Source organism: Trifolium pratense, linkage group LG7, assembly GCF_020283565.1.
Source record: "Trifolium pratense cultivar HEN17-A07 linkage group LG7, ARS_RC_1.1, whole genome shotgun sequence".
NCBI lineage: Eukaryota > Viridiplantae > Streptophyta > Magnoliopsida > Fabales > Fabaceae > Trifolium > Trifolium pratense.
The window spans coordinates 37,329,816-37,341,470 of NC_060065.1; the positions used below are offsets into that span (position 1 = coordinate 37,329,816).

Below are 11,655 nucleotides of genomic sequence, written 5' to 3' on the forward strand. Positions count from 1 at the left end.
GATTATTACCTACTTGGCTAATCGATGATGCATTCTATAATTGGTTTAAGTGAGGATTATTAAATTACCCTAGTAATTGTACTAGACTAACTACTGTTAATTGTTTTTGTATTTAAAGGAATGCATATTTATGCAGGCAAACAATAACCCAGGTGCTGCTAAGGGTGTGGTTCTGATCTGGATGACTGCATACTGATAAGCTACCGCCACGTGATCTGATTGGCACTGAAGTAAGTGTTAGGTGTGGCAAATTAAGACAACATAAGGAATAACAGTAACAAATATAGAGCAGCAGAATGAAGCTATATGGAGCAGAAGATATAAAGTTAAGCCTACGCATTAGGTCTCGAGCAAAGTATCATAAAACAATATAAGTAGCAGTACTGCGAGATGATATGCTTAAAGATAACTGATTGTTGTATGATGTGCAGTTTAAGAAATAAGAAATGCAAGATTCATAAAAATCTTACTGTAAAGTTGCCATCGATGATCAAAATTATGTAAGAAGTTTGTTTACAAAAAAAGGAAGTAAATTTATGAATAGTTTTGTAGGTGCCAAAATGCAAAATGATTAGGTTGTTCATTAAATAGTAAATATGATCCTCTGAAAGAAATTGGAATCCCCTACTTCAATTTGACTCGGTACTTCCTTTTAGCATAATGCATCAGCAGTTTCTTTTAATATTAGCAAAGAGAGACTTCAAATTTTGGGTACCATAAAATAGGCTGAACTCATAACCAATTCAATTAGACACATTGAAATTAAGAGGGTTGAAAAGAGGACCTTATCCTTTTCACAAAAAAGTATGCAGTGGATTGACAGAATTATGCAGGCAAGTAATCCTTGGGACCATATCCTTCCAATATGATAAAAGGGACAGTAAAACAATTGTTTCTTCCATTCAACCCAATACCAACTCTTTCATAATAATTTCAGTTATGGTAATGCACAATTCAGCGGTGATCAATCCGAGAGTAATACATAATAGAAAAGTGAGATGTGCAGTATCAAATCAATGAAACTAGTTTATGGCACAAATAGGAATAATTATCAGTAAGAACCGGTCAAAGTTGTTATCTTAGAGAATCTTCCTAAGTCCAAGAAGCCATGCTCATCAGAATTATCACTTAATAAGGAATCATTTTGATAAAAGATACGAGAAAAGAGTACAATGGCTCTACTAATAGAGCAAAATTGAGACTTAACCAACTATCAAACTAACTAATTAACCAAGCAACTAATCACCTATCTGGATGTGATTTTATGAAAAACAATGCATCTTATAATTCTCTATGATTATATGATTACATTTGGTTAACAAAAGGATAAACAAAATGATATTATGTTCTAGGCTATACAATTCTACAGTTTCAAATTCACAAAGGAAAGAGTTAAGAATGATGTTTGAAAAAACACAGAAAAAGCTATAAGATTCTAAGTCAGAATATATACACTGAATGCAGTTATTTTATTTTACATTTTCAGGTCAATATTATCTGAGTTGAGATATCGTTATTATTTTGGGGAAAGGATACAGTTAATCATATGACGAGGGAGGAAGTTCTCTGATCTTAAAAATATTTTTTTGTTTACAGATTTTGAAGGATATAGATAACTTTCTTGTTGATTATGTTGGGAATATCAATCATTCTTGATATGGTTTGTACAATCAAGTAAGTTCTTGAACTTCCCTTACTTCCCTTTTGATGTATGGTGCATGGTGTTTTCACTAAACTGATTACTGTAATAGTTTTGGTATTTAAAAGGAATGTGTATTTATGCAGGCAAACAATGACCCAGGTCCATGATTTTTTGGAAAGCTTAAGTCATCTACTATACAAGGTTTGTCGGCATTGTTAATTCAGAAATTAATATCTACATACATGTGTTTGTTTTAATTCTTATGTGAACTTTATATTAAAGATAAGTTATATTTGTTAGTGCAGTTGCTGGAGTACTACTGCAAATTTCCAAGGCACATTTTGATGGACTTGAGGCATCTTAAATGTTTTAGTTTTAGATTCATTTGCTGGACTTGAAACATAGGAATTAGTTTTCATGATCAGTTTTTAGTGATTGTGTACTTATTATGGTTGCCACCATGTTGAGATTTCTTGTCACATCTGTTATATATCAACTGAAAAACAGAAAGAATGTTGCTAATGTGTGCCCTTTTAGGGGAATAGAAACACTGGCATCATAGAGAAGTGCATTTTTTTTATTTATTTGTACCATAGATAGCTCAATAATTTTTCCTCTGTAAGGTAAGATGTAAGTAGCTCAATAGTTTTTCCTCACTGTTTTTCAATTTCTGTAAATGTTAGACTGACATGAATCAATTTTGGAGACAACTCATAAAATTCTATTTCTAAATTTTTTAAGGTTTGAAACTTGAAAGAGAACAGTAGACAGAGTTGCATTTAGCAATGTCGAAGGATTTTTATTAACTTAGTAGACGATAATGGATATTTAAAATGAAAATTTCTTAGAATTCACAGCCTGGAACACAATGAAACTTCAAAGCATGATAGTTAAACATATTATTTTCCAAATTTAAGTTTAATAATTGACCGCTAACATGGAAAAGTTAATAAATAGTATAAGTTTATTTAGTTTATGAAACCATAAGATGCAAACATTTCAAATATTACAATAGAAAATAGTGATTGATATTTCAACAGTAGTAGATGCTTCTCAGAAGAGATAGGATATCATGTGACAACTGCAAACACAACAGAAAATATTGCCATATTAATGCAAATAGGAGAGTGTATTGTGGCTGAGGCATGGGAAATTGAGTTTCAAAACAGTTTGTGTCACGGAATAATGGATGAGTATACCATATGTGCTGCTATGTGAACTAGAAATATTGTCATAATGTTAATAGGAGCAATGTGGCAATGATGCATTTGTTTGAGTTTGTACTGGTTCCTAAAATGTTTATTATCACAGTTGGATGGTTCTGATAAAGCAGTAGACCATTGGAGTGGTTCTGATAATGCAAGGGGACTTTTGAGTATTTTGCTTTTGTTGCACAATTTTGGACATCCTAAATTACAGAATTTAGCAGGGTACACGTTTCAATTATATTATGATTTCTACTTTAATCTGTCAATATGTTGTCAAATAACTCTTAGTGTGGAGGTTTAACAATACAGATGGAGATAAAAGCCAAGGTAGTAATATGTATCTAATTGTTTGGCACTTTCAGCCAAGGTAGTAATATGTATCTAATATGTATCTAATATGTATCTAGTCTAGTTGATCATATAGCCATTGTCTGGCCTATACTTCAATCAACCTTGTTCTTTGGTCCTACTGCAGGAGCTGATAGATAAAGTTTAGTCTAGGCTGTACTAATTCTACTTTGAAGCTTGATAAGCTACTTGTGAGTATTTTTATGGTATACGAGGGATAAAAGTTTAGTTTATGTGTGTGTTTACTGGTTTCTTATTCTTGTACACTTTTGAGTATTTCTTGTGCTCCTGATAGGCAAGGTCACATTTTCATAAAACTTTCAATTGGATTTAAATTAGTTTCACTTCATTAGAGATTGTTGTCAATTAGTCTCTATGAATAGTCTTTCAATTATGTGCCAGATTTTGATATAGTCTACCAGCAAGCAAGGCTACAATTCCACCAGCCATTAATAATAACGATGACATGGTTGTCGAAGATGACAGTACTTCAATAAGAATAAATTTATAGAATTCAGTTATGGTTGTGAACAATCCCACCAGTCATTCCAAGAGTAATAATGTACTTCTCATGCTAGAAAAACAAGACGTGCAATATCAAGTCAATGATCTGGCTAGTTTATAAATTATATCCACAATTCTAACGTATCAAATTCTCCGTGCAAATGTCAATAGCATAATCTTAAGGACAATAGCATAATATCAGAAAAAGAAAAAAAATTAAGCCACTTAAACACTCGTATGCGGATTTTGCATTGCTTGCTTCACAATTTAGGCTTCATGGGGTGAACAATCACTACTACTCAGTAATTATTAGGACTCTCAGGAAGGAACAAATTGAATATGTTGTGTGTTTGCTTCTAAACTCATAGCCTCTGATAAAGAACCTAATTTTACTTATTAAGTGCCACACGTACGCCGAGTTGTACATCAACATGTATGCTGCATCACCAATTAGGGCCACATCATATCTTCTTCCTGCCAGAGTCTCTCTTTTTCACTCCCTTGAGTCAATCATTAATCTGCTATACATGTCATTACCTTCATTTTTGTCATGCTTTGGAAATCCCCACCATGAAGGTGAGTTCTTTGGTACACATTGATATGTACGGTACATTTGTTGAGCTGAATGAATGATTCTCATTAGTTTATGAATATTATTTATTAATTTTTCTACTATAAACAATCAACTAATTTATCTATCAATTATTAACTATAATTTCAATCCGTATAAGTTGACTTATTACTTATTAGTTATCTATTAGAAATATTTTTTACCAAAATCATACCATATTTTCCATTATTTATACGGTTGGCATGGCAGAACAGAACACGTGTTTTGATTCCAAAATAGACAAAGAAATATTTTACAATAATAACAATATTTCATTATGCTGACAGCTCAATAGGCAATATGGAATAAAATACTACAACCAAAATATTCACATATTCATACACCATAAACACTTTCACAAAGGAACGAGTTGACTTACTTGTTTCACTGCAAACTGCAACTACAATCAATCTCTCATTTCCGAACTAATCTCATCAATCACTTTTCTTCTCGATCCAGATCATGGCGGTGGCGGCAGCTGTTGGTCAAGCCTTTCTGTCTGGTTTCATTGAAGTTGTCCTTGATAGGCTTGCTTCTCCTGAGGTTGTTGACTTGATCCGTGGAAAGAAAGTTGACGTCAACTTAGTTCAAAGGTTGGAGAGCACTTTGTGTGCTGTTGAAGTTGTGCTGAATGATGCTGAACAGAAACAGTTCAAAGACCCTGCTGTTAACAAATGGCTTGATGACCTCAAAGATGCTGTTTATGTTGCTGATGACATTTTGGATCACATATCTACCAAAGCAGCTATTTCCAACAACAACAAGGTCAGTACTGCTACTAACTACATCTCTCGCTTTTACAATTACAACTCTGAAGAGAGAGCTATGGTTGGCAAGTTGGAAGATATTGTTGCTAAACTTGAATACATTCTCAAACTCAAAGATTTTCTTGGTCTTCAACATATTGCAACTGACCACCACTCTTCTTGGAGAACTCCATCCACCTCCCTGGTAGATGTTGGATCTAACATATTTGGCAGGGATAAAGACAAAGAGGCCATACTCAAATTACTGTTAGACGATCATAATGATGATGATGCTAAGATTTCTGTGATCCCCATAGTTGGTATGGGTGGAGTGGGAAAAACCACTTTGGCCCAATCTTTGTACAACCATGACAGTATAAAGAAAAACTTTGACGTTCAAGCATGGGCTTGTGTTTCTGATGATTTTGATGAATTCAAGGTTACAAAGGAAATCATGGAGGCAGTTACTAGAAGTACTTGTAATATAAATAACAAAGAGTTGCTTCATCTTGATTTGAAGGAAGAGCTGGCTGGAAAAAAGTTCTTAATTGTTTTGGATGATGTCTGGACTGAAGATTATGATGGTTGGAATTCCCTTTTAAGGCCTCTTCAATATGGAACTATGGGAAGTAAAATTCTTGTAACAACCCGTATTGATAAAGTTGCATCTATGGTCCAAACTTTTCAAACTTGCCATCTTGAGAAATTGTCTGATGAAGATTGTTGGTCGGTGTTTGCAAACCGTGCTTTCCTTTCTTCAAAAGAATCCACTGAGAACATGGATCTCCACAAAATTGGAAAAAAGATTGTTAGAAAATGTAAGGGATTGCCTTTAGCTGCACAATCACTTGGGGGCTTGTTGCGACGTAAACGTGACATCAAGGATTGGAATGATATACTAAATAGCAACATTTGGGAAAATGAGAGTAAGATCATTCCGGCACTAAGAATTAGTTATCATTATCTCCCTCCCTATTTGAAGCGTTGCTTTGTTTATTTTTCGTTATATCCTAAGGATTACAAATTTCAAAAAAACGATTTGATCTTGTTATGGATGGCCGAAGATCTTTTACGGTCTCCACAAAATGGGAAGACTTTAGAAGAAGTTGGTTATGGGTATTTTGATGACTTGGCTTCAAGATCATTTTTCCAATGTTGCGGAAGTAGGAACCAGTACCCGCTTTTTGTGATGCACGATCTGGTGCATGATTTAGCCACATTGCTCGGTGGAGGGTTCTATTTAAGAAGAGAGGAACTTGGTAATGAAACGAAGATTGGTACCATGGCTCGTCATTTTTCATTTAGTGAGTTTAGTGATCCAGTCCATGAAAACTACGATGTTTTTGGCCGAGCAAAACATCTTAGGACGTTTTTTGCAACCAGTTTTAGAAGTCCTCCATTCAACAATGAAAAGGCACCATGCATAATTTTGTCAAATTTGAAGTACCTGAGAGTTTTGTCATTTCAAAGTTTTCAAAATCTTGATGCATTGCCTGATTCAATTGGTGAACTAATCCATTTGCGTTATTTGGATCTCTCTCAGACAATTATAACGACATTACCAGAGTCATTGTGTAAACTTCATAATCTACAAACATTGAAGCTGTACAATTGTTTTAAACTAACCAGACTTCCCAATGACATGCAAAATCTTGTAAATTTGCGCCATCTTGATATCTATGAATGTCGTAAGTTAGAAGAGATGCCTAGAGAAATGAGAAAAATAAAAAATTTGCAACATTTGAGTTGCTTTCATGTGGGCAAGCATGGAGAGAAAGGGATCAAGGAATTGGGAACACTTTCAAATCTTCAAGGATCACTTTCCATTACAAAATTAGAGAATGTTATCAACAGCTCAGAAGCATCTGATGCGAAAATAATGGAGAAGAAGTACCTTGAGAAATTATGTTTGTCATGGTCTAAAGATGCAAAGGACTATTTTACGAATTCACAAAGAGAGATGGATATACTTGGTAAGTTACAGCCTACCAAAAACCTGAAAAGGCTAGAGGTACATGGATACAGAGGCACAAGATTTCCAGAATGGGTTGGAAATTCTTCCTACCACAATTTGACTGAGTTATATTTGATTGATTGTCAAAATTGTTGTATCCTTCCTCCACTTGGACAATTAAGCTCTCTCAAGAAATTGACGATGAAAAGAATGAGTATGCTAGAGACTATTGGATATGAATATGGTGATTCCTTTTCTGGGATACTCTTTCCCTCCCTTGAATATTTGGAGTTTAAGGATATGCCATGTTGGATTATGTGGCACCATTCCCATGAGTCAGAGGGTTATTTTCCTGTCCTGAAGTTTCTTGAGATTATGGATTGTCCCAGATTAAAGGGAGATTTGCCATCTCATCTTCCTATGTTGGAAACAATTGTAATTCAACGATGCAACCAGCTTGGCTCTTCTCTCCCGGAGACTATTTCCATCCGCAAGTTACACATATTTGAAAGCAATAAAGTAGCCTTGCATGAACTGCCCCTTTCATTGGAAGAATTAAGAATTCAAGGAAGAGAGGTGACAGAGTCAGTCTTTGAAGCCATTGCCACCACCCTACCGAGATCTCTTCAAATTTTAGATATCGATGATTGTTCATCTGTGGTATCATTTCCGGGAGATTGTTTACCGACATCCTTGAAGGTTCTGTCCATAACAAATTGTAAAAATCTAAATTTTCCAAAGCAAATCCACCCGCACGAGTCACTTCAGTCTTTGAGTATAGATAGTAGTTGCGATTCTCTTTCAACCCTTCCACTAAACAACATTCCGAACCTCTATGATCTCGAAATCTTTAATTGTAAAAACATAGAACATCTTTCAGCTACGAAGATTCTTTCAAATCTTGTTTGTATTGAGATTAGTAACTGCCCCAAGTTTGTATCATTCCCAAGAGAAGGATTGTTTGCACCCAACTTGAATCAATTGTATATCTCCAAGTGCACTAATTTAAAATTATTGCCTTGTCAGATAAATACTCTACTCCCAAAGTTACAAAAGATGTATATAGTTACATGCCCAGAAATGGAGATGTTTCCTGAAGGGGGTATGCCGCCTAGCTTGAGATTACTCCGTATAGGGAATTGTGAGAAATTATTGAGGAATCCATCTCTTCTAACTTTGTTTGATATGCTTACCGAGCTTTCCATTGTGGGACCATGTGATGGTGTAGAGTCCTTCCCTAATAAGGCTTTTGCATTGCTGCCTCCCTCCCTTACTTCTCTAGATATATGGAGTATGTCCAGTTTGCACACGTTAGAGTGCACGGGGCTTCTCCACCTAACATCCCTCCAAAAATTAACAATTACAAACTGTCTGAAGCTGGAGAATATGGAGGGAGAAAGGCTGCCTGCTTCTCTAATACAACTTGCAATCATTAGATGTTCTCTGTTGGAAGAACGGTGCCGCATGAGACACCCACAAATTTGGCCCAAAATTTCGCACGTCAAAGGTATTCAGGTTGACGGCAAATGGATCTAGCAAGCTTCACTTTTTGGTACCATTTCATACTCATAAGTTGTTGTCGCCATTCTGATACTACTAGTGTTATCCATATCTTCAATTTGAGTTAATTAGGATTTTCCATTTTAAACAGCTGGGGGGATATGTAGCTGAAGTGCTGAACACTCCATGAATGAAAAATCAAAATTGCTTAGATCCGGAGGTATGGTCTTACTTGACATTACTTAATATCTCGTAGCCTCCTCAACGATACCTTGTCATGCCACTCATTTTATTCTCTTTCTGTGTATAGAAAATGTTGAGGTGAACAAATAGAGAGTTGGACTGGTGCTAATTAGATGGAGGAATGGATTATTGGTGCTAATTGTTTATCTTCTGACTGGTTAAACTAAACTGAAGGTTATTAAATTACCCTAGTTATTGTACTACAAAAACTGTTAATAGCTTTTGGTATTTAAAGTAATGCATATTTATGCAGATAGACAATAACCAAGGCCCAAGATTTCCTGGAAAGATTGAGGCGTCTACTATCATGCAAGGTTTGTTAGCATTGTTAACTCGGAAATTAAAATCTACTTTTTTTTTTGCTTATAAAAAAAAAAAAATCTACTTATTTTTTGTCTTTTATTAAATTTATGTTAAAGATAAATTCTATTTGTCAATGCAGGAGTTAACATCTTCCAATTTCCAACGCATATTTTTTATGGTTTTGTACACATCTGAACTGAAGCTTCGATGGCCTTTGCTACTTTTAGGCATCTAAAATGTTTTAATTTAAATTCCTATGCTACATGAAACAATGGAATTAGTTTTCTTGATCATTTTTGGATGATTGCTTACTTTAGCTAAGCACCAAATGTAAATGTGTATAGAGCTGGACAGACCGCTCCAAATAGTTTGCGCTACAAGTCAACAGATTCCTATACCCTCTCCAAATGCTGCTGCACAGTTATGCAGCTGGATTCAGTTTCTACCGTTACTGCTTTTGTTGGAGTTCTCAAAACATAGCTATTGCTATCCTATCTTTCTGTTTGTAATTTTGGATTCTTAACTTGTAAACATGTTTTAGCTCTATTGCCCTGTAACAGCTTTCTGTTTATTAGCTTCAGCTCTCTCTTTCTGTAACATCACTCGAAACTCGTGTAAATCTATATAATAATGTAGAGAAATTCAATCAATAGAAGGACATTTTTCTCCTCAAGTACTACTTTTGCTGATAAGAATATTATCATCTATTGAATAACGTAGCTAGTTTGTTTGATTTTATGGGAGAAAACTCAATGTATTTTGTGCCTTCTAGGGGTTCGCATTGAATAAGTTGTTATATCTTCATTTGCAGAATATGTGAGTGCGACAATGTTCCAATTGGTGTGTTAACGTTTTTCGTTATTTAGCACATGGAAATTTCCCTTCTTGAATTTAACCTGGTTCTTCCTTTTAGCATCGTGTTATAGCGGTTTGCTTTTCTAACATTAACATATCATACTCATTTACAAAATAAAGTAAAAAGTTCATTTACAAAACAAAACAAAAAAATTGGAATTGTTTTGTAGATGCAAAAATCCAAAATGAGATATGCAGTATCAAGTGTCAATGAAGTAGTTTATATATGGCACAAAAAGGAATAATTATCAGTAAGAACTGGTCAAAGTTGTTATCTCAGAGAATCTGTCTAAGTCCAAGAAGTCATGATCATCAGAATTATCTCTCAATGAAGAACCTAATCCAAAGGTCATATCACAGAGGAAGGAAATGTAGTAATAATATACAAGGCTTCAGCTAGAAAGCCAGTGAACTTGCCAAAAGTCTAAGAATGTTGCGGATAGTTACTAATCTAGAATTAAGTGCCATGTTGTGTTTTAGCTCAAAGTCTAAGAGTTCTTGTTCTTAATCTTAATCATTCACTGCTACTCAGTAATTATTAGGATTCCCATGAAGGAACAAACTGAATATGTGTTTTTGCTTCTAATTAAGCTCATAGCCTCTATAAGAATAGTGAAACTAGCAAGGGACACAATAAGATCCCATTTATTTTGTGAAAATATTTTCTGCATTCATTTTTAAAATTGTGTTAATTATTACTAAGTCCCTAGAAAAGACAACAACACTCTTATCAATCAACTAGGCAAAGGAGGCAAACATGAGAATATCTTGTGGCTTTTAATCAACCGTATATTGATAATAAATAGGAGTAAACTATCATTTCAATCTCTAAAAATGTAATATGTTGTCACATTAGTCCCTGGCTATGAAGAATGGGTACTTCAAGGAGAGTAACGGTACGTATCGGGTACTGGTACGTACGTACCTGGTACACCATGGTACGCACCGAAACCGTACCAATATTTTTAATTTTTTTCTCATGCAGGGTACACCATGGGCACACATGGGATACGCCAAACACAAAAAAATGGGATTTTTTTCGGTTTTTTATCAAAAAGAGTAAGACATATAATAAAGGAGCAAAAAAAATGTAAGATATTGGTGGAGATGAACGGGATCTATTTAATGGAGCTGGTATTCTTGAAATTGCTAATCTTTTTCTCGATAAACTTAACCTAAAGGTCACTCTTTTTGTGCAAATTGTTTTCTAGTTTTGATGTTTTGTTGTCATTTGAACAATTTGAATTACTTTTAAAGTATTTTTTTATGTTTAATTATTTGGTTTAACAATTTAATTTAATTTATATAATTATATTAAAAAAAAATTGGGACTCAGTTAAGTACTCAAATTTGGGAAGCTCCATTATGAATGCTCTTAGTTTCTCTAAAAATGCCGTATTTCGTACCAGTTCCCGTACCGGGTACCGGTACCATACCCGTACCTAGACAACATACCTTGGAAACAATGCAATTAAAAACTAATTTAGGAAAACTACATTGAAACGTGTGTAGTCGGTGTGTGTCATTCTTGCGTAGGGGTCATACCAATCTTCTTGCGTGTGTAAAATATGTGTGTGTCATTCTTGCGTAGGGGTCATACCAATCTTCTTTCAATTTTATCGGATGTCCCCGAAGAGACCAGTGCTTGTAAAATATAAATGTTCTTTCTCGAAAAAAAAATATATAAAAAATGTTATTTTCAATGCAAAACTTTATTTTTATTTTTTTTTATACTTATAACT

General features: G+C 34.5%; 1 protein-coding gene and 1 pseudogene across 3 annotated transcripts; one reads left to right on the plus strand and one right to left on the minus strand.

Moving 5' to 3' along the window:
- The first annotated feature begins 4,535 nt into the window (after positions 1–4,535).
- LOC123893553 (putative disease resistance RPP13-like protein 1) lies at positions 4,536–9,731 on the plus strand. 3 transcript variants are annotated; one of them, XM_045943286.1, is made up of 5 exons: positions 4,536–8,564; positions 8,664–8,732; positions 8,823–8,929; positions 9,009–9,069; positions 9,198–9,731. In XM_045943286.1, the coding sequence occupies exon 1, from the start codon at positions 4,775–4,777 to the stop codon at positions 8,546–8,548; it is 3,774 nt and encodes a 1,257-aa protein (XP_045799242.1). In that variant the 5' UTR covers positions 4,536–4,774; the 3' UTR covers positions 8,549–8,564; positions 8,664–8,732; positions 8,823–8,929; positions 9,009–9,069; positions 9,198–9,731. The 3 variants fall into 3 exon arrangements, with proteins under 3 accessions (XP_045799242.1, XP_045799245.1, XP_045799243.1); XM_045943289.1 differs by having other exon boundaries at positions 4,598–8,564; positions 9,013–9,069; XM_045943287.1 differs by having other exon boundaries at positions 4,610–8,564; positions 8,645–8,732.
- A 1,728-nt stretch (positions 9,732–11,459) lies between these two features.
- LOC123900253 lies at positions 11,460–11,552 on the minus strand (annotated as a pseudogene).
- Positions 11,553–11,655: the final 103 nt, after the last annotated feature.